Source organism: Vicugna pacos, chromosome 11 (assembly GCF_048564905.1).
Source record: "Vicugna pacos chromosome 11, VicPac4, whole genome shotgun sequence".
Taxonomy (NCBI): domain Eukaryota; kingdom Metazoa; phylum Chordata; class Mammalia; order Artiodactyla; family Camelidae; genus Vicugna; species Vicugna pacos.
In genome coordinates this window covers 82,548,982-82,572,192 of record NC_132997.1, presented here as the reverse complement: position 1 = coordinate 82,572,192, position 23,211 = coordinate 82,548,982, and the positions used below count along the sequence as shown (strand labels likewise).

The following is a 23,211-nucleotide window of genomic DNA, read 5'->3' as shown; positions in this document are numbered from 1 at the left end:
TACTGAACATAGCAAAACCAAATACTCCAGCTCTTGGCTCCCAATCACTCACTCTATTAGATGAAGCCACAACTCAGTCTTTATCCTCCTAACAGCACTTCTGAACAACATTTATTATTATAATCCTCAGTTTTAAAAAGAAGAAAACTGAGGTTCAAGGAGATTAAATAAATTGTCTGAGATCTCACAGCTAGCTGTTAAAGAGACAGAATTTGGGCTAGAGTCTGCACAGGGAGTGCAAAGCTTATTTCTTCCCACTCCCCTGGCCTGAACTAAGAATGCAATTATTCCTTTTATGTATCTGAGATAAGCCTTTTTCTTTGTGACTTACCTATGCTTAATAACTAACCATTTTCTTATTTAGCCCCCTGCCACTAGTTCACTTATGAAGAAGACAACAGTCAACTGCTCCAAGTCATCCTAAAACAGAGGGGCACAAGAACAAGTGACAGTTGGCTCCCTCTATTCCCCGCCTACCAGTGGAAGAAGGTAGGACTGTAGAAGGTGGTCACTGAGCAGCTCTGGATGCCAGTCACCTGAACAGCTGGCTGCTGTGTGGGGCAAGTTTGGAGGCTATAAAGGATAAAGATGAGTATGGTCTCTACCCTATCATTAACTGTAAATTCACTAGCCAGTTCAACAGACCAAAGGAAGTCCTAGCCTGCCTCTCCCACAGATAAAGCTAATAATTAGATATTCACCAATTCACCATCAAACACAAGAAGCTCCATTATCCAAACTTGGAAAATGGCTGTGTCCAGGACCAGCTGCAAGGATAGAGTCAAGTGGGTCTAGCTGGGGACATTTTTAGGAAACTCTATAACAGAGCTAAGAAACTTTCTTATTTGTGACACTTAATAGTCCATGAGCTGCATTAGTTTCCTTTCCTGCTGGCAAAAATAAAGATGCTTATAAAGTCAGTATTCTAAACATGATTCCTGTATGGACAACTTAGCGTCCTCCTGTGCTTCGACAGCATCCAATTCCATCCAGGTTCCAGATAGCATCACATAGAGGACTATACCAGAAACTGGATGAATCCAAGCACATGAACCCCACTTATTAGAAAAAAAAAATGAATCAAATACTGATTCTACTAGTCATGGGCTAATAGAATTAGAGCAATTTTGCTAAAAAAAAAGTATACTACATTTTCTTCCTTTTTAGGCAGTTAAAAAAACTTTAATTAGAAGTGTTCAATAAATTAATCTTTTCTCAGGCCCCAATTTACATGTTATTTATGATTCAAAATCCCACAGAACTTGGCTCCAGATCTAACAGGAAAGTTTAGACAGAGACCACTACAGGCTGATGTAGTTTTAGTCATCTCTATTCCTTCCTGAACTTCCCATAGCCCCTGGAAGAGAAACCTCTACTTACTATATCTCGTGTGCAAGAGTTTAAGTAACCCATTGACAGTCACAGAGCTATTAAGCACCACAGTCAGTTCCCAAACCTCAGCAGTCTGTGCTGACAATCTCTATAAAGTACTGCATTATTTCCTCCTCATGTCAGCTCTTTGAGGTATGTATCCCTCTTTATTGCTAGGATGACTATTTTATCACCCAAACCAGGGCACTTTTGAGAATGAAGTGGAAACTATAATCATCCCAATAGGATGTGAAGACTGATTTTGCCACTTACAAGTTATATGGGTTTTGAAAAGTAACTTAACTTCTGTGATCCTCACCATAAAATGGTGATCATAATATTACTCATTGTAGTGAAAATAAATGGATAATACATGTACACTCCTTAACACTGTGCCTTTAAACAAATGCTTTCTAAATGCTTGTAATTCCTCTTATTAATAATTTTAAAATATTCAGGATGGAAGTTAGAGGCCATCAGGGTATTTTTCCAGGAGCAGGGCAGAAAGAAATAAAAATGGGCCTTTTTATTTGAGAAGAGTTGGAGGAAATCATTGGTGGGTGGGGAGGGTGAGTATTTTGATTAGTTTCATCCATCTTTCTGGATTCCATCTGAAAAAAGAGCATGGCCACAATAAAACCACATAACTGGTGGAGAGTCTTACCTGTAAGTAAACACAGACAAATGGAATGCCATGATAAATACTGTCATGGAGATCTTTCTGTATTGAACTTAAAGATCTATGTCAAACTTGTTAATTGCTCTGGAGTACTAAGCTGTTCAGATGTGATTTTTTTTTTTAAACAATTCTGACTGATGAATGTCTAGGTCACCAGAAAGAGGCCATAGGATGGAGTATGGTGAGCCCAGGGGTTAGAAAAACAACACTGGGCTATAGAAATAAGTAAGGGTTTTAAGCAATATGCCCATCAACATCAGATCTTTCTACTGTACTGTTGTTGCTTTTAACTTCTTGTACCTAAATCTTGTTGCATATATTATAACTCGTTCTGGTTGACGATTTGATAGAAGTGGCATTATCAGTTTGAAAGTTCTGCACATGTAACATGCTGATATATTAGCAAAACGCCCTAAAAATATATAGTTCAGTACCAGCAGTACTGAAGCTGATGTCCTCATTTGGCAAACTCTTAAGATTTGCTAACCTGTCACATAACAAATGATACGATGGGGCTGTGTTTTAAGTAAGATTAGTTTCTAAAGTCAGTATGTAACATATAAATTGTATATAGTTAAAATTATAAAGCCATAAATATGTTATTTTGGGGAAGGCAATCCTTGATGATAATTCTTATGTACTCTGAGGTGTAAGAGGCACTGAGCCAGAACAGAGGGAAAACAAAACAGAAGAAAAGTTTGTATGCTGACTGGTATAGATGGAAAGTCTATATCCTTCAAACCTCTCATGTTGAAGCCTATCCCCTGTGTGATGGTATTTAGAGGTGAAGTCTTACGTCATGAGGGTGTAGCTGTCATGTGATTAGCATCTTTATAATAAAGTGGCTCCAGATTTCTCCCTTGATTGCCCCCTCTGCCATGTGAGGATGCAGTGACAAGACAGCTGTCTATGAACCAGGAAGCAGGTTCTTACCAGACACCAAATCTGCTAGAGCTTTGACCATGGACTCCCCAGTCTCTCAGACCACGGGGACATACATTTCTGTTGCTTATAAGCCACCCAATCTATGGTGTTTGGTTATAACAGCCTAAACAGATTAAGACACTGATGTCTAAGAATCAGATTATTCTGCTTTAAAGGTAATTATCAAATACTGAGTATGAGAGAGGGATGGGTAGGGAATTTTAATAAAATATTCATGTTTGGTTATAAGATTTATACCATTCTGCTTTATGTTAGAGTTCTACCAGAATATTACTGAGATGATTAAGAATATGTGAAAGTACCAACACAGTTCTGATACTTAGAAAAGCTCAATTTTTTTTTCAAATTTTAAATCTAAATTTTGTTCTATGAGACCTACATGTCCAATGTTTTTTGAAAAGCACACTAACTCTTTCTTGTTTTCAAAGCTAGTACCTTCTCTTGTTATAACAATAAGGGCTACTACCTTTGTATTTTAGCGTTGACCTCGAGATCTCTGAAGTGACATGGCAGGGTAAGAAAGCAGAAGTGGAAGTTCCTCATGCTAGCTTGTAAAGTCAGAATTGAGTTAAGTAAATACAAGATGCCAGGCCACTGTACACAAGGACTTATTGTCATTTTTTAATTGAAAATTACCCTGATTCCTAATGAGGCTAAAAATGTTTCATGTTCACTACTCATTTCTATTCCCATCAAATGACTGCACATATCCTTTATCATTATCTTTTTTAAAAGTTGTATTGATTTATAGTAGTTCACTGTATATTCTGGATGATGTCTCCATTATTTATTTAAGGGTTTTTTTCTTTTTTGGATGTCTGAGATATAGTATTTTTATTTATAGTTATATCTACAAATCCTCCCTTCATTTCTTTTTTTAGATGTACTTGATTTACATTACTTTCTATATCCTTCATCCTATATAATCTCGTCAAGAATCTTTGAGGCTCTCATTTTATGAGGAAATAAAGATGTGCTGAATTTAACCGAATTGTTTAAGGAGTAGATTCTAAACAGTTAGGCAGAAATCCAAATCTTCTGACTCTTTAAACTCTTTTGTCTCTTCTGACCACAAAGGTAATGAAGTATTGCAAAAGAAAAATTGTACCCCACTAGTTATAAAGGCAAGAAGCACGTTTCCCCCCTTTATTCCAGAGTATTGCAAAGGGGAAGAGACTAAACTCACCTCCACTGAAACAAAAAGCAGGAAGGTTTTTAAGTGCTGGCTTGAGCTGGTGGAAAATTCGCAGGAGGACATTAGCAGGAAGGCTGGTCAGTGTGATTGGACCAGCTGTGTTTGTAAGTGATGAGTATCCTTGTTAGGTTCCACCTCCCCACAGACACTGGGAGTTCGAGCTAAGGTCTTTCTGGATAACTACATTTCCGAGAGAGTTTCTGAGTCCTGGAAAAATACATTTCTGGGTTATAGAATATTTATATCTCAAAGGGGCAAAGAAAGAATTTACAAGTTTTCTAAAGTTAAATGCTCTAAGAAAAGGGAGGTCAGGGTCCTGTGATCAGGAATAAAACTGTCTAAAATCGACTCAAGATGATAGGAACTTGCAAACCATCTTGGTCAGTAAAAGGGATGACTATATTTACATGTTGACTACTAAGAAAGGGTCATTATAATGTGTGGTTGCTTTAGGACTTCTTTTGGTGTATTTGTTTCAAGTGACAGAAATTCAATTCTACTTAAGCTTATTCTTCCTAGCTCAGGCTCAGCATGATAAAGTGCTCCAATGATGACACCAGGACTGGCTCTCCCTTGCTGTCTTTTCATCCACGTATTTAGCTACACATCTATCTTTGTTTCTTGGCTATACGTCACTTAGCACCTCTTTGCATGTTGGCCTGTTCTCTCCTGCTCTGGAAGGCTCGTTCCACATGGTGGCATGAGGAAGCCAGCTGGTGGTAAAAAGCATGGTTACCATGGTCCACCCCCACAGTGAACTCAAATTTCAACTTTGCCTGGAAGAGTACAGATTGCTTTTCTCACTACACCACCATACTCTAGGCTCTTCTCTCTTAGAGGAAAGTGACTCATTTTCCACTGTCAAAAAATAAGAAAAAAAAAACCTGTTTGTGCATAAAGAAATCCTTTTTATTAACTCTTGCCATTTTTGAGCCAGGATTCTATAGAATTGTTCATGCCACAGGCTAATTTTAGTCTGATGTTCTGGGTGATAGAGAGGTGTGTTGTTGCTCTTGTTTTTGTGGTTTTGTTCCTGGTCACTAGGTGTATACAAGTTTCCAAATGATTATTTCCAACTAAGAGAAAAGCACCCCTTTGAGGAGGAGCACCCCACAGGAAGAGCATTGGCTGGTTGCTGAGATGCACCTTCAGTGATTCATTTAGCAAGGCCTGAGGAAGTGTGACCACTAGCAGGTGCGTATTTCAGTGAGAAAAGAGGTGAGGCTGGACCAATGGTCAATAAGTCACACAGCCAACTAGGATTTAGAATCCAATCTGTACCCTCTTGAAGGGGTACATTTATCATCCAAGACAAAGGTTTAGAAATGACATCTTGCAATCAACTTAGGAGGAAGGGAATCAACGCCCAGTGTTATTACATGTTTGGGCCAAGTTCACATTGCTCAGAGGGAAAAAACAGACCAGATCTCCACTGGTAATCTTCTTATTTGTCCTGCTGGAAACTTGCTTATCTTTCAACTTAACTCATTCGATATTTGTTTAAATCCAAAAAGGAATCAGACCTCACAATGAAAAAGCTCCTGTCCTCACATAAATGTTGTTAAGTTTTCTTTAAAATCCGTATGTACCACACATTTCCTATGCTTTCTTATTTCAGAAAATCCTGAGAATGAACTATGAAACTGAATCAAGAGAGGTGGCTTTATACTATTTATGCTGAATCGAACCCTCTTTTTCAGGTGATTATAGCCTTGTAAAGAGAGAGATGCAAATCATACAAATGATGAAACTGAGACCATTATTTTCTCAGATGCCGAGGGCTTACTGAATTAACTTTCAGGATAACCTAGCAAGTAAGTAACCCAGCATAGAGATGGATTTAAACCCTGGTCTCTCTGTTTCTAAAGGTCATGTTCTTTCATTCCCACCACATGACTCCAATGCAAGAATTCTTTCTGTCAAGTTAACTCTTGTGATTCTCATTTAATAAAGATTTTGAGAAGATATTACCAACTCAGGTCTCATAAACGAAAAAAAAAAAATAGAGAAGGGTGGATTTCTCCCCCAAATAGAATCAGTATCAGAAACACGCATTTCTCGCAATGTGTTGTACTCCTGAAAAGAGACAAAGGAACCTAGTGACTCACGTTCAAGAGAGGAACTAGTGGTGGAATCAGCCTGGAAACCAGACCTTCCTTCAGGGCTGGAATACACTTTACTACATCTACCTGGTCAGAAGTGGGAAAATATTTTGCCATTAAGAATTTTTTTCCCCTAAATAAGTGAAACTGCCTCCTTCACCCAAGACAGTAGATCTTAAGGATGGATGGTTTCTCCATAGCCAGGCTCTGGGCATGGCTGGAGCATCTCAAAATTCATAATTTTCTGCTCCCTGCTCTCAGCCAGTCTGACCAAGAGAAGCTATCACAGGAACACAGGGAAATAATCGGCACACTGGGTAAGAGTCAGGCCCTGCAGTTTTCTGACGGGCCTCATACTGGGAGCTGGAGATGTGACTGCCTCCAGTTACTGCTGTGGGAAAATGGCCAAGGAAGAGAACCACTGCACCCCATTTGACAATCAGTCTGATCATTTAATGCAAACATTCCCTCTTAATGGTCTCTACATTTTGCAAATTCCAGGGGCAGGTTGTTTATTTTTGAATGAATTTTAGATTAAAGATTCATAAAATGTTTTACGAAGTTCTGCTATATTCACCATCTCATTAAATCTTGAACACACCCCAAGAGATGGCTTATTTGTCATGTGAAGAAACTGACTTAACCATATAATCCTGAATGGTAGAACCAAGACCTTGAAGTTCATCCTTCTGCTTTCAAGGTTCCATGCCAATCTGCCTCTCGCTCAAAGATCTTAGTGTAATTTTTCAATCAGTGGTGGCAGAAATCTAAAGAAAGCATAGAGACCATAAAACTCAAAATTCCATGTGCTCATGCTGAGAACGGTCCTTGCTTTAAAGTGTAGTTTCTTCCATGATAAACACATTACAGTGGAGAAGACATCAACCACTCACATATATGTGTCACTTCTTATTGTAAGGATGCATAGAATTTAGTCTCATAATAAGTGAATAATATCTTGTGTTCTTGACTGGTAACTTGTTTTCTTTTCCCTCCATTTTTTTAAAATTCAAGTATAGTCAGTTTACAATGTGGTGTCAATTTCTGATGTACCGCATGTTTCAGTCATACATATACATAAATTTATTCCTTTTCATTGTTTTCTTTATAGGTTACTACAAAATACTGAATATAGTTCCCTGTGCTATACAGTAGAAACTTGTTTATCTACTTCATATATAGTAGTTAATATTTGCAAATCTTGAACTCCCAATTTGTCCCTTCCCACCTCCTTCCCCTTCCCTGTAACCATAAGTTTGTTTTCTATGTCTGTGAGTCTGTTTCTGCTTTGTAAATAAGTTCATTTGTGTCTGTGTTTTAAATTCCACATATAAGTGATATCATATGGTATTTTTCTTTCTCTTTCTGGCTTACTTCACTTAGAATGATGATTTCAGGTCCATTCATGTTGCTGCAAATGGCATTATTTTATGTTTTTATGGCTGAGTATTGACTGATAATTTGTGATATGTTCTCTCTCTCTACTTGGTGTGGCTGGTGCCCCACTGCACTGACATTGCTAAAGCCCTCCAACTGCCCTCCTTGGTTTTCTTCAAAAAATTATTTCTATTTCATCCAATTCATTTCAGCAGCCTCAATTTCTAAAATGGTTTCTGAATTTTCTCTTTTACAAAGAGCGTCCTATGTATGTAAGAAATAAGATAGTAGAGAAATTCACAGAAGCAAGAGACCCTGACTCAGCTGATGTGTCCATTCAATTCAGCTGGCTTTCTGTGCCACTTAACACAATTCACACATGAAAGAACTGGTGTATCAGACCACACCATTTCTCCTAGACAACTGAGCTGTACTTTGTTCCATTCCCCCTTCTCATTTCTATGATTCTAAAATTCCTGACTTCACTTCCTAGGCTGCTATTATTCCTCGCAACCCTTTCCTGGCAAGCAAGCATCACCTCCGCCCCTCTGCCTTAGTCAATTTGCAGTTGCAGGTGAATACCTGTAGACTACCTTGGTTTCAAGTGTGCACACACACTTACCCCTTACCCCATTACCCTCATAGTTTAAGATGATAAATCTCCTTAGAAATAAATTACTTTCACACACCTTAAAATTCAGTATCCCCAAAATTGGAGGGGTGTTTGGGCAGTTTCTTTTCCCTACTCTGGATTCATCAAAGTTGCATGACTTTCTGAGAATCATTTTCCATGGTTTCTATCTTGAAACAGCAAAGAAGATACACTATCACACAGGAAGAAAGGTCAGAAACCTAAAGTTAGAAAATGAGCTTTAGAGAAAATAAAATCAAAGGCCTTCCATTTTACAGACAAAGAAACTATTATGTTAGTGATACTTAACATTTTTGGTCATGTGCACTACTGAAAATCTGATAAATCTATAAACTTATTAGGAGAAAATGTATGTATATATAAATTTCAGGGGTCTCAAAGACCTACTAAAGTCCATGTCATCAGATTATGGAACTTGCATAGGGCAATGTATCCTAAAACTAAGTATAACTGGTGTTTGGACCATTCATTTTGATAGTCTGTAGAGAATTCAATTCAGTTTAATTATCTTATATCCATCTTGCATTTTTCTCTAGTCTTTCCATCCACAACATTTTACTAATGTTTACAAAAAAAATACACAGAAATGAACACTGTAAGGAAATATGTCAAAACACAAGCCAAATTAAACAAATTAAGTATCTATGACTTGCCACAATTTAAGATTATTTCATGAGTTCTTATAAGAGGTTATATGAAATGTTAAGTTAAAAGACTTATTTTTAAATGTTTTTTATAAATATATTTACCAATCAGAAAAAAGTTTCACCCCACAAAGAATCCTAATATTTAATGCAGTCTTCCTACTTGTCTCAGTAGAAATGTGGAGGAAGGACTTTGTGAATCCAACTTCTTATCTAGATGTATCTGAAGGTGAAAGAATATCAAGTTATTTACTATGTTAAATTGATAAAGTACAAACTAGAAAAAGGAAGCAGTCCCATCTCGCTTGAGTGATGAATGATCATGAATGTGAAATGCTATTATAAATGTACTGAATCATGAAATAAAGCTATTACAATTAATCAGGAAAATATAATGGATCTGCTGAAGATAGGTAAAGAAAACTTGGTCTCAGCAAAACCCAAACCCAACAAAGTGAAGTTTAAAATGAGGCTTCAAACATAAATGCTTTCAGATGACTTAATATACTCCTATTTAAGAAATATTAAAATCCACAATAAGGACATATAATATGTTTCACTAGAGCTGACAGAGTTAGGCCAAGAACTGCAGGAAGTCCCTGCAGGACAAATATATCACCATGCCAGAAAGCTATTGAAAGTTCCCATGAATGTGCTTTTTTGGCATGCCCAACAAAAGAGCAGAAGATGCTGAGACCACAGGCATTTGCAGCGGTGGACAATTTGAGCACCTTCTGAGACAGGGTCAAGGTCCAGGTCCATTTCTGGCAGGTTAGAGTGCGGATTGTGAAAACCCATCACATTTCTGAGGCCCCACAGAGGCACTGTGTGTGTGTGTGTGTGTGTGTGTGTGTGTGTGTGTGTGTGTGTGTGTGTGTGTGTGTATTTGAATTACTGAGACTGTTTATTACCAAATATGAAAATTTGTCATAATCCTTGATCTGAATATGATTTAAAGAGGTAAATTGTCCAGGATTAAAATCAAAATGGCAATGCTCAAAAGGTAAGTTCAGGAAGCATGATGTCATCAATTTTATGTTGGGATCTTAAGGAAGAAAAAGTTCTATTCCCAGCTAAAGGACCAGTAAATTGAATGGCATTGGGGAATTCATAGACTTGAAGTTGGAAGGTGGATATATTTAAATAGGAAGTATGACAAGAACAAATGAAAGAACTTCAACTGAAACTGAGCTTACGAAGAAAGAAAAGATGGAGGAAAATTAATGGCTCACAAAGTGGACGTTAAAAAAAATCATGGAGGTAGAGCAGCAGACAAAGCTGTAGCCAAAAGAAAGCATTATTAGTCCATTCAAATAAAGAAAAAAAACATAAAGCTATGACCTTACATCTGTCCCAGGATCAAGTAGGGAAAAAAAAAAAAAGACTTTGAAAATGCCATCTAGCCCTAAGATATTCTCAAAGTTCTGAAGTTTTCAAGAATGTTGGCTTATTCTTGTTTGAATAAATTGGTTCCACTTATTAACAGGAATATTATTATTCTGTCAAGCAAGCTGCCTCAGTTTCTCTAAAGTAAATATTTAAGAAGCAGCAAAAATAAGTTAGATGAAAACATAAGTTTTGAAATCAGTGTTCTGGGTTCAGATTCCATCCAAAATTAATCAGTTGTGTGAACTTACACAATGTATTTCTTTTCCTGATCCAAAATTTTCTAATTTATAAAATAAGAAGAATAATAGTGTCCCCATCATTTTTTTTTTTTTTGGAGTTTAGAAAAGCTTATGCATATAAAGAGTTTACCATAGTACCTGGCTTATACAAGGAACTCGAATACTATTACTCCTGCTACTGCTGCTGCTACTACTAGCACTTCATCAACAGTAGTGATACTGGCATCTTATACACAACTACCCCACTCATCACTCCCTTGACTAAACGCATAATAGCAGGAAAATATCATATATTGTCATCAGTACAAGAACACTCATTCTATCTTCCCTTGAATGATGAACCCTACTACCCTCCACCATTGATTAAATCACAGCCTTGAATTTTCAAGTTAAATTTCTTTGGTTCTAGCCATTTCTCCAGTCATTTTGTTCATGGTTAAATTAAGGGCAAATTAACTTATGGAAAGAGGGTACATGACAAGAAAAGTTCTGTTTGTCTTTAAAATAACTATATGAGACTTCAAGTAGCAATCCCTATCATGTCAATAGGAAAGATAACCACCATTTACACAGGATTTTCAATATTCTCATTTGATCTCAACTATAATCCTGAGTGATAGCTATGATTAACACCACACTTCATCAAGAAGATGGTTGAAGTGATAAAGGATGCCATTCCCATTTGAATTCTCAATGAGAAGTATATCTGAAAGTTGACTGCAAGTCTTAGGACCACAAATGCTGCTCTTCCCACTATAATCTCTCCTGTGTAATCCATGAGTCTAGTTAATCGAGAGTTAACCACATTCACAATTCACCTCATTTCGATTTACATTTGAAGGGTCGGTAAGTTCTCTCATTGGAATCTTGAAATCTCTTTTTTTTTCTTGTAATGGCCAAAAAAAAATTATTGTGCAATAAAAACTCACAATGAACTGGAGTAAGAAGTGCTTAATTTATTCATGCAGCACAGGTGCACTGTGTGGATTTATTACATCTTGAGCACCCTGCCAAGCACAGAGATATGTAACACTGTATTTTGTCTTAAAAGAGTTCATCACCCAGAAATGGAAACAATTAAGCAGAAATTTATAGTAGAGATACAAGTCCTTAGAGGCAAAGTATAGAGAACACATTCAAGCAAGGGTACCTGTGAAGCCTTATGGAAGAAATAACTGGAGCTAAAACAAGAATTTTTAAGAATGAAACAATAAAGGGGAAGGGGAGGAGTGTTCTGGGTAAAGGCAGGAAACTCAGATGGGAGAAAGATTTTGACATAGTGGGGAGCATGACATAGTTCTCCTGGCAGGATCACAGGGTTGATGGTCTGAATGGAGAGCCAGATGGCATGGACATCAAGAGTCTCCCTATGTTCATTAGACAGCAGCAGTGTTTCCCCACCCATGAAGCTGTAGAAATATGTAATATTACCAGATAATGTCATCAACAACACATGGCAGTAAAAGCGCTCATGGGCCACTCTCTTATTATTGTGCACACACAGCCAGTCTCCCCATTCTCATTTATCTGCTTAAAAAGAGACTTTCAGACATAATTAGTGGACATGGAAGGTTACTACAGTGTTCACACCAAAGTGTTAGGGTACAAGGTAAAAATAGTCAGAGGAATGGTTTTGTTCATTTTGAAGCACCAGACAGTTGTGACCTGGGGAAAACAATGTACATATCAAAACTGTTCAACTCTGAAGATGTTGACAGCACTGAAAAGAAGACAGTCGTATCCAAGGTCCCAGGATAGGTTTTATAATAGAAAAGAAAAAGCCATCTCTAACATTTTGGAAGGGCTGATCATGCTCTTGAGGGCCGTGCGGCTTGGATCTGAAAGGTTAACATATATGCACCTTCTGTTCTAAGAAAGATGATCTATGAGAAATTAAACTGCTATGTGGTCAGTTGTTTTTTCTCCCCTCTCAAGACAGAGTCCCCCAGACTTCCAGCCTTTCCAACTCCTGAGGGAATTTGTGATGTTACTGTCAACGAAGCCAACATACTCATCAAGCTTCTTTGGAGATGTGCAAGTAGAAATTGTACTTGAGCTCACAGCTCCACATGCACATGAACCGAAGAAGCTGTTGAGGGAGTGTCTTAATATATACTGACGCTCCCTGGGAATGTAGCTGAAGTATCCCTCAGCCCCTTAACTTTGGATAGTCTCAAAAAGCTTCTATATCCAAAGTGCAAAGTACTATTCAAAGTCAGTGTCTTAACACACTGTTCTCTGGAAATCTCTGAGCAATCTTCCACTGGGATCAACTACCACACAATTTAAGAGTTTTCTGAAAGCCTTGGTGGGCCAATCAATGCTGAACAAACCACAATAGGAATCTGGGAAGGCTGTAGGGTCTCAGTGGGAAGTAAAAACCTCACTGAAAGTCAGCTGTTGTAAGACAAGAACAAGAAAATCAAATCAGAATATAAAGGTAACATTTTTTTCATGCAAAATTAATTATTCTAGCTTTGAAAAGGAAATATAACACTAACAAGTACTTTCATTTTTTAAAGAGAAATAACCTAAAGAAAAAAGGAAACTTTTCCATGAATGTCAAGTTCCACCAACTCTAAGCCACATCAGTAAAGTCTGAAGAGGGTGGCAGAAGGATCCAGTTCTCTTATGAGTAATGTGCGACACTGGTCCAGCCCATGGCCCAGGAGAACTTCTTGGCTCAATCCCAGCCTCTCATCAGCCACAAAAGCAATGCACCGGCTTTCTGCCCTGAGCAATGTGTTCTGACACAGTACGGAGAAGAAACACAATACAATTAACTGAGGGGGAAAGATGTAAAAACAAAGTAAGTTAACTTTGAAAGTAGGAGGAGAGATCCAATCTTATAGGCTGAAGCAAACAATAGCAATGAGTGGGTAGCACTTTGGAACTTTTATTATTTGCCTGTTTCTGTGTTAAGCACTTTGTATGCATGAGGTCATTTCAATTTCGAAGAAACAGAGTTTTTCCTTCTCAGCTGGTCACATAGGTGTCAGCTGAGGGAAAGACAAGGGTGAAACTGTGCTGGATGATGTGAGGTCAGGCACATCTGCCTGTGCAGCTCACCTGGGTCTGATCCTGGACATAACACTTCCATCTCACAATAAACGCTGCCAGTTTTTCCTTTCATTTGGTTGAGAGATAGAGCAGATCCCATTCTTGTGATGCTGCATTTTTACCAAGGTCTAGTAATGCACTCTTTTCAGAGAAGTGTACAGTTCTACACTGCATTTGGCATGGCCCTCATCCTGAACTCCAGGAATCTAAATTTAAGTCTCTCTTTGGAGTTTTGCATAAATTCCACATGACATCTAGACACCTCCAGTAACAGACCCTGCTAGGTCATATGGTACAAGTGGCAGTGCTGGTTGAACTACAGTATAACTCTGTTTCACAGCTTTCTGTGGTCTGGGCCTCCCGCAAAGTTTGCAGCCTCCTGGGTCATCTAGTACGGAATGCTACAGTGTCCTTGGGAGTGAAATGTGCTGCCTGTAAACCCTGAAGAGCTCTATGTGGTGTTTTGCTGCTTTCACTGTGGAAGGAGATGGGAAAAGTAATAATGTGTCCCCTATTTGGGAGCAACGTCTTAGTGTACCACAAACTATTGAACTACTGCAAATGTCACTGATGTGGAACATCCTTCAATCTTGGTAAAGTTTATTCTTCTCTCTGGAGCACATGTGCATTACTAAATTCTCCAATATACTGTTATTTCTTCAACATCCCAAATGACAGCACAATATCATCCATAAAGTGCACTAGTATAATGTTCCAAGCATGGTCAGGTAGCCTAGGTCTCTTTGGACTATGTTATGACAGAAGGCAATAAAGTTAGCATAGCTCATGGGGAAGATGTAAATTAATCCTACTGTTCATTTCACAAGAATCAAAATGGTTTCTGGGATGCAGTCTCCAGATTGATAGCCTTCAAATATGTATTCTGAGTTCATGTTAATCTGCTACAGCAAACATACTACGTTACTACTGCAAATGGAACTGAGGTTACTACTTGGTTGAGTTTGTGGTAACCCATTAATATTTTTTTTCCAGAATACATTTGGCTTTTATAAGGGCCAGAATGTAGAATAAAATGGAGATGTTATGGGAAGACCACTGCTGAATCTTTCAGATGATATAAAGAAAGAAGTGTTAATGGACTTCCAAGAATTCTTATTGTCAATATGATGATGAACTTTTTTTATATGAAGTGTCCTTTATGACTGTGCCTTGACATATTCAAATCCATCCACTGGCGCTATTTCCTGTGTATACTTCAGACATACAGGAACATGGCCTCACACTTCCTCACTTCCATAATAGGATCTCAAAATAGCACCTGCTATTCAAAACAACTGTTAAGTGTTGACTTAATATTGGAAGAGTTAAACATTTTTATTTCCACTATTTTTTGCTTATGAGAACATTGCAAGGCAAGCTGCCCTGAGGCCACATATAGAGTTGAGGAAGTGGAGGCTTTCAAAGTTTTATAATTGGTCCATTCTTGAACTATGAGGAAAATAACAAAAATTTTCAACTAAAGCCTATCTCCTAAGCCTGGACTTTTAACTTCTCTCCTGTAACATCTTGAAGAGAGGATATTACCATATAATTACCTGGCTGCGAGAAACTCTTTCTAGGGTAAGAAACTTGATGTGGAAGAAGAATCACAAGCTCTGGAACAAGAAACATCTGAGTTTGAATATGAGCTACACAGTGTCCTGGGGACCTCGGGTAACTGACTTAACCTATCAGATCCTGAGTTTGCTCAACTGTAAAGTAAGGATAAAAACACTGTCCTTAAAAGTCTATACAAGATCTTCTGGTAGCTCATAGTGAAAAAAAATGTGACAATGAATATATGTGCATTCATCTATAACTGAAAAATTGTGCTCTACACTGGAATTTGACACAACATTGTAAAATGACTATAACTCAATAAAAAACGTTAAAAAATTAAAAAAATAAAAGTCTACAAGTGGATTGTAAACTAACACATAGAAACTAACACAGTGCCTGGTACATATTCAGTAATGTGCAAATGGAACTATTATCTTTACTATTATTGCAAATAGAATTATTTTATTAACTATGAGACTAATGATAACATTCCCATGGCTATATCCCACAGTCTGATGTTCAGACTGATGCATCACAGTTTGTCTTCACATTCTGCCACATAGTGGTATGAAAGTAGCATGCAGAAGACGAAGGAAAACACAGGAACTACTTCTAATGATAGTGATAATAGCCTGTATATATAGCACTCACTACCTGCCAGTCATTATTAGAAAGCCTTTACGCATACTCAAGCCATGATGAATGAGGTGGGTGAAATCAGATCAGCCATGACACAGATGAAAAATTACAGCAAAGAAGTATTAAGTAAGTTAACTAAACCAAATAGCCAACTGGGGCCAACTTCACAGAGGCAGCCTCAGGTGCCATGGCTGAGAGTGTATGCAGAACAGAATAGCCTGGGTCCCCCATCAAAAAAGAAAAAGAAGAAGGAACAAAAACAACACTGCTGGTGCACATTGCAGGGAAGGATGCAATACCACGGGGCCATAGCCTTTGTCTCTGAAGACCCTCAGCACCATCCCTAGCGTGTTCTCAGGAGAAGAGGCAGGGCTGGACCATAGCCACCATATTCCCTGATGAGCTGCTCCCAGGAGGAGATGGGGTTGAAACCTGAATACATACCCAGTGGCTCCACAGTTTCATAGGTGGGACTGAGATTTGTTCATAGAACCAGACAGAAGGGATCCTTTTGCTCTGTGGGTGCCTTTGGGGACCCATGCCTCTAAAACAAAAAAAGTAAGGAGCGGAGTTCTGGCACACAGCGGGGGTGAGGGCTGGTGTGGCCATTTTTAGTCAGCTCACTTACCATTCATGGACATTACACTGGGTATGCCACTGACCCAGTGATGTAACCCACGGGCCTCTGGAACCAGCGAGGGAAGTTCGCACAGCTGGGTGAGTGCAGGGGCGATATTTGGCGCTGGGGACAGTACTGAACTGGTAGCAGGAACTTGCAGTTGCTGAGGGCTGGGGACCCTACCTTAGGCCTCTAAGACAAGTGAGCAGAGTTTACACATTGGGGTGAGTGCAGAGGTGGCATTTGGTGATGGGGACAGCACTGACCCAATAGTATGCCAAGATTCGGGTGTGTGACCCAGAAGTCAGCAGAACTGCACTGGTGTCTCTGAGGGCAGAGAACCTTAAGGACACAAGAGGAGCGCACTGAGATTTCCACAGCCAAAGCAGGGAAAAGGTCAGAGTCAACAAAAAGTGCTTAAAGTGCTCCAACTCCATCTACTATGGACCACAGCTCAGAAACAGGTCTGGAAGCCTCCTTTCCAACAAAAGGGGGAAAGACCCAGCCCCAATCAGTGCTGTGACAACCACAGAACAAAAAAGAGGCCCTGTTCAACAACCAGGGCAGGATCTGGTTCACGACAGCACTGGCCACCCTACAACCAAAGGGATAACAGCCAACATACAGGGAAGACGTGGCAACCATCCATACTAACAACACACCTCGTGACAAAATTATTAAGGAGTGCACAGTCTACACAGGAATGCATCCTCTTTAAAAAAAAAAATCCCTTCAAGACCACAGCAGATAACTAATACTCCATAATGCCAGAGAGATATAAGTAAAATGAAGATCCAAAGGAAATACTCCCAATTAAAAGAACAAGAGAAATCCTCTGAAAGAATGATCAATGAAATAGACTTCAATAGTCTACTAAGTCATTACTTCAAAAAGAGAGTGATCAAACTGAACTGAAGGAACTAAAAGAGACAATGAATAGAGACAGAGAATACTTTTAAAAGAAAATTGAAACTATAAAGAGCCAATTAAAAACAGAAAACTCAATGCCTGAGATAAGAGTCGAGCTAAAGGCAGTCAAAAGCAGAACAGACAATGCAGAGGAATGAATAAGTGACTTAGAAGACAGGATAATAGAAGTCACCCAACTGCAACAGAGTTGCAACAGAATAACCATGAAAATGTAAAAGAGGACATCAAAATCACTAAAGGTGGGAGAGGGGAGCAATAAAATACATATTTTTCTTCTTTTCTTCATTCTTTTTAGGATGTGTTTGAGCTTATATGACTATCAGTTTAAAGCAAACAGATATAGTAATGGGTTAATATACTTGAAAAACAGGGTGACCACAGTGAAAAGAATAAAGCAGAGTCACAAAAACCAAAAAGAAACCAAGATAACATAAAAGAAAATAATCAAAACTCCCCAAAAAAAGAAAGAAAAAGAAAAAGAAAGGAACAAAGAGGAAATACCACATAAACTAGAAAACTAAGTTCAAAATGGCAATAAAAATGCATCTATCAAAAGTTACCATAAATGTCAACAGACTAAACGCTTCAATCAAAAGAGACACAGTGGCACACTGGATGATAAAACAAAAACCTACAATATGCTGCATACAAGAGACTCATTTTAGGGAGAAGGACACACATAGATTGAAAGTGAGAGAATGGAGAAAGATATTTCATGTAAATGAAAATGACAATAATGCAGGAGTAGCAATACTGATTTCAAACAAAACAGACTTTAAAACAAGGGCCATAAAGATATAGAAGGACTCTCTATAATGATTAAAGAAGCAATATAAGATGAGGATATTATACTCATTAACATATATGCACCCAATATAGGAGCATCTAAATACATAAAGGAAATACTAAGAGACATAAAGGGAGAAATTGATGGGAACACAATCATAGTAGGAGACTTTAACACCCCATGAACGTCACCGGTCAGATCCTCCAGACAGAAAATCAATAAGGCAATGCTAGAAATTAAAGACACAATAGAACAGTTGGACTTGGTTGATATTTTTAGGAAAATAGAATATGTATTCTTTTCAAGTGTACATGGAACGTTCTCTAGGATAGATCATGTACTCAGGCACTAAAGAACCCTCAACAAATTTAAGAAGATATAAATTATTTCAAGTATCTTTTCAGAGCACAATGCCATGAAACTAGAAATCAACCATAGAAAAACAAAGGAGGAAAAAAGTGACAGCATGGAGATTAAACAACATGCTAATAAAAACAAAACAAAACAAAACAGTCAATGATGAAATCAAACAAGAAATTGAAAAGTACTTTGAGATAAACAACAATGAAAACACAACTACACAAAATCTATGGGTTGCAGCAAATGCAGTCGTAAGAGAGAAGTTCACAGCAACACAGGCCTGCCTCAAAAGAGGACAATCTAAAGCAAACAACCTTACCTATCACCTAAAAGAATCAGAAAAATAAGAGCAAACAAAACCAAAAGTTAGCAGAAGGAAGGAAACAATAAATATCAGGGAGGAAATACATAAAACAGAGATTAAAAAAGAGGAAAAAAAAACCCAATCAAATCAAGAGCTGCTTTTTTGAAAGAATAAACAAAATTGCAAAACTTCTGGCCAGGCTCACCAAGAAGAAAACAGAGAGAACACAAACAAAATAAGACAGGAAAATGGAGAAATTACAATCAATACCACAGAAATACAAAATATCGTAAGATAATACTATGAACAACTATATAGAAACAAATTGGTCAACCTAGAAGAAATGAACAAGTTTCTGGAAATATACAGTCCACCAAGACTGGATCAAGAAGAAATGGACCACTTGAACAGAATAATCACTAGAAAGAAAACAGAATTAGCAATAAAAAACATCCATGCAAAGAAAAGTCCAGGACCAGATGGCTTCACCGAGGAATTCTATCAAATATACACAGACAAACTGATACCACTCCATCTCAAACTCTTCCAGAAGATTGGAAAGGAGGGAGTATTCCCAAACTCATTCTATGAAGTTACCATCAACCTGACCAAAACCAGACAAAGACACTAACAAAAAAAGAAAACCACAGGCCAATATGACTGATGAACACAGTTGTGAAAATCCTCAACAAAATATTAGCAAACAGAATCAAACAGCACATAAAAAAGATCATACACCATGATCAAGTTGAGTTCATCCCAGAGACACAAGGATGGCTCAACATACACAAATCAATCAATGTGATACACCACATCAACAAGAGTTAGGACAAAAATCACATGATCATCTCAATAGATGCAGAAAAAGCATTGATAAAATTCAACACCCACTTATGACAAAAATTCTTACCCAAGTGGGTATAGAGGGAACATAGCACAACATAATAAAAGCTATTTATGACAAACCTAAAGCCAGTAAAATACTCTACGATGAAAAACTGAAAGCCGTCCCACTAAAATCTAGAACAAGACAAGGATGCCCACTCTCAACACTTCTATTCAACATAGTCTTGAAGTCCGAGACACAGTAATCAGGCAAGAAAAAGAGATAAAAGGGATCCAAATTGGAAAAGAAGAGGTAAAACTGTCACTATATGTGGATGACATAATACTATATATAGAAAACCCTAAAAGCTCCATACAAAAACTACTAGAGCTGGTAAAAGAATTCAGCAACGTATCAGGTTACAAGAGCAACATACAAAAATCAGTTGCATTTCTTTACAGTAACAATGAATTAACAGGAAAGGAAAGGAAATAATCCCTTTTTAAATTGCATCAGAAACAATAAAATACTTAGGAATAAATCTGACTTAAAAGGTGAAAGACTTATACATGGAGAACAACAAAACACTGATTAAGGAAATTAAAGATGACCTAAAGAAATGGGAAGATATCCCATGTTCTTGGATTGGAAGAATCAATATCGTTAAAATGGCCATACTGCCCAAGGCAATCTACAGATTTAATGTGATCCCTATCAAGTTACCCAGGGCATTTTTCACAGAACTGGAACAAACAATCATAAAATTTACATGGAATCACAAAAGATCCAGAGTTGCCAAAGCAATACTGAAGAAAAAGAGTGAAGCTGGAGGAATAACCCTCTCAAACTTCAGACAATACTAAAGAGCTACAGTAATCAAAACAGCATGGTATTGGTACAAAAACAGACATATGGATCAATGGAACAGAATAGAGAGCCCAGAAATAAACCCACAGACTTTTGGTCAATTAATCTTTGACAAAGGAGGCAAGAATACACTATAGAGTAAAGACAGTCTCTTCAGCAAATGGAATTCGAGATCTATAGATAAGAACTACTATATATAAAATAGATAAATAACAAGTTTATACAATATAGCACAGGCAGCTAAATTCAATATCTTGTGGTAACCTATAATGAAAAAGAATATTAAAACAAATATATGTTTGTGTATGTATGACTGAAACTTTATGCTACACACCAGAAGTTGACACAACATTGTAAACTGACTACACTTCAATTTTAAAAAAAGTTTTCAATCATCACAGCTTGTTTATCCCAAGGCATAGTGTCATTTTCTCTTTTCATTATATTTCCTTTTTCTTTCTCTAGCCTTTTTCTTTCGCCTACATAAAGTTTAATGTGTATATTAAGGTGAGCTAGCATGGTGAAGTTTTTTGCAATAAAGAATGTCACACTATGCTGAATTAAGTCCCAGAAGTAACAACCAAGGCAGCAAGACAAAAAGGTAGAGCTAAGAGAAAGCTAGTATGGATTAGAAAGGTTTGATTTGCTATCTGAGAGTAGATAGGGTGCAGGCACAGGTTACTTTCATTCTCCACATTGGCTGGCTCTTCTGTTTGTCGCAAGTTTAGAGCATCAGAAAGTATTTCTGGCAAAGAGATAGACATTCTGAGGCACTTGTGTACTGTAACACCTAGAGTATGGCAAAATTTTACCAGATGTTAGTCAAGTAAATGAACAAGAGAATAAATGAATGAAAAAACCAACCAATGAATGCATAGAAAAGAAAATTGACCAGAGAAGGTTATCGGTGGTAACAACAACACTACCACCAGCAACATTATTTATTAGACATTTACAATGTGGCAGGGCCTGAGCTCAGTGCTCTTTTTCCTTTTCCCATCAAATCCTCAGAATGCCCTGTTAATGTAGATGAGATTGATCCTACAAATAGGAACACTGAGGTTTGAGCAATTAGCTCAAAATGAAATAGGTAGTAAATGTTCGGTTTGAGATACAATTTCTAGTTTCTCTAATCCAAGTAAGTCTCAGGTTTGTTTACAAAAATCTACTCTTTAAATTGCTTTTATTGTTGTTAGCTTATTCCTATTTTACAGATGAGACAAGTTAGGCTTAAAAAGATACAGAAGACTTGCATAAGCCCCATGAATGATTAACAGTAGAGAGTATGGAGGTGGGGAGGACCTAGGACTTGCTCTATAAAAATAGAGGGGAAAGATAAATAATTCCAAAGCCAAAGGTCCCAGGATTGGAAACAACACCAATGCTATACTCTGACATCAGGTTTTGATAGCCACAGAAGTCAGCCGCTGGCAATCTTTGCTCTACCATGCTGACTCTTCCCTCTGAAGGCGAGGGTCTGGCTGTGTTCTGCTGCTTACTTAGACTGCCTCTCTAACAGAATGCCACTGCCTACACACCATGATTCTCGTAAAGGGCTTTGACTTCTTCTCAACAAATATTCTTTATTAACTCTTCTCACTGCCAAGTTTGCTGAGAATTATACTGCTTAGTGCTTTATTACCCCAGCCCAGGATTTCTCAACCGCATCAACTCCATCATTATTAACATTTGCACATATAATTCTTACTCCCTCCCTCCTCTTTCCTCCCTTCCCTCCCCTCTCCTCCTTTTTTGGGGGGCTGCCCTGTGAATTGTAGGGTGTTTAACAGCCTCACTGGCCTCTTCTCAGTGTTGCAGGAACCTCCTACCCACCAATCACCATTTGTAGGTTGTGACAACGAAAAGTGTCTAGCTCAAGTAAGAATTTAATTCTTAAGATTCTAGGATGGTCATTAAGTTAGTTCATCAGTCAGTTATACTTTTCTTGGCTTGAGTATCAGATTCCATCTTGAGAACAAATGTTAATGAAATAGTGATGAGAGGAAAAGAAATAGTGAAAGACCTGTGAGCAATATGGGATAGGGAGGTTTCAGGCATAAAAATAATGACAGCAAGTACTTGGAGTGACAAAGGCTAATCTCCCTTTCTTAGTATTTTCCCTCTGCCCTTCTCTTTATATTCTAACATTTCCTGTTGATTCACATGTATGTTTTCATTATCTAATTCAGCAATAAGATATTAAGAATCCCCCACATTTAATGTCTTTTGAGAGAACATTAAAATAAGACTCAGTCCTTCACATTAAGAAGTTCAGGGTCTTGTGATCCTTTCACAGCCCAGGACTTTTCTTGCTGATGTCACCTTGTTTCATCCTACATCATACAGACACATACAGAACAGTTCAAGAATTTTTAAGTACTCAGTCATGCAAGGTCACAATTTAGGTGAAAGGGTAACAATATTCAACCTAAAAGTGAACTGTCAACAATTTATTTTCTTTAAAAGATGGAGTATTTAGCTATTGAACCTCTGATAAGGACTTAATTGTAAGGTGCTAATAGATTTGGGAAAGGGAAGGCCTCCATTAAATTTAAAAATGGATATTAAAGTACTGATTTGTTTGTGCTAGCTCAGACTGTAAATACCATCCTCATTCATTTATATAAAACAACCAAGTTAACTGACTCTCAGATTATCAAGGGCCA

At 37.8% G+C, this 23,211-nt stretch overlaps 1 protein-coding gene and 1 long non-coding RNA gene across 3 annotated transcripts in view; one reads left to right on the top strand and one right to left on the bottom strand.

The window, feature by feature from the left end:
- The window catches only part of LOC140699842 (uncharacterized), a 287,621-nt gene extending 283,297 nt beyond the window's left edge, over positions 1–4,324 (bottom strand). The window contains exon 1 of the mRNA XM_072972359.1: positions 4,182–4,324. Coding sequence (XP_072828460.1) covers positions 4,182–4,253 — 72 coding nt within the window. The 5' untranslated portion in view covers positions 4,254–4,324. The remainder of the gene's footprint in view (positions 1–4,181) is intronic.
- LOC140699843 (uncharacterized) overlaps positions 1–5,996 on the top strand; it is a 41,333-nt gene extending 35,337 nt beyond the window's left edge. Inside the window, exons 7-8 of one of the 2 annotated variants that reach the window (XR_012078098.1) lie at positions 365–489; positions 5,891–5,996. This is a non-coding gene — a long non-coding RNA (uncharacterized lncRNA). Of the gene's footprint in view, positions 1–364; positions 921–5,890 lie in introns of those variants that run through there. The other variant, XR_012078099.1, reaches the window with a different exon arrangement.
- Positions 5,997–23,211: the final 17,215 nt, after the last annotated feature.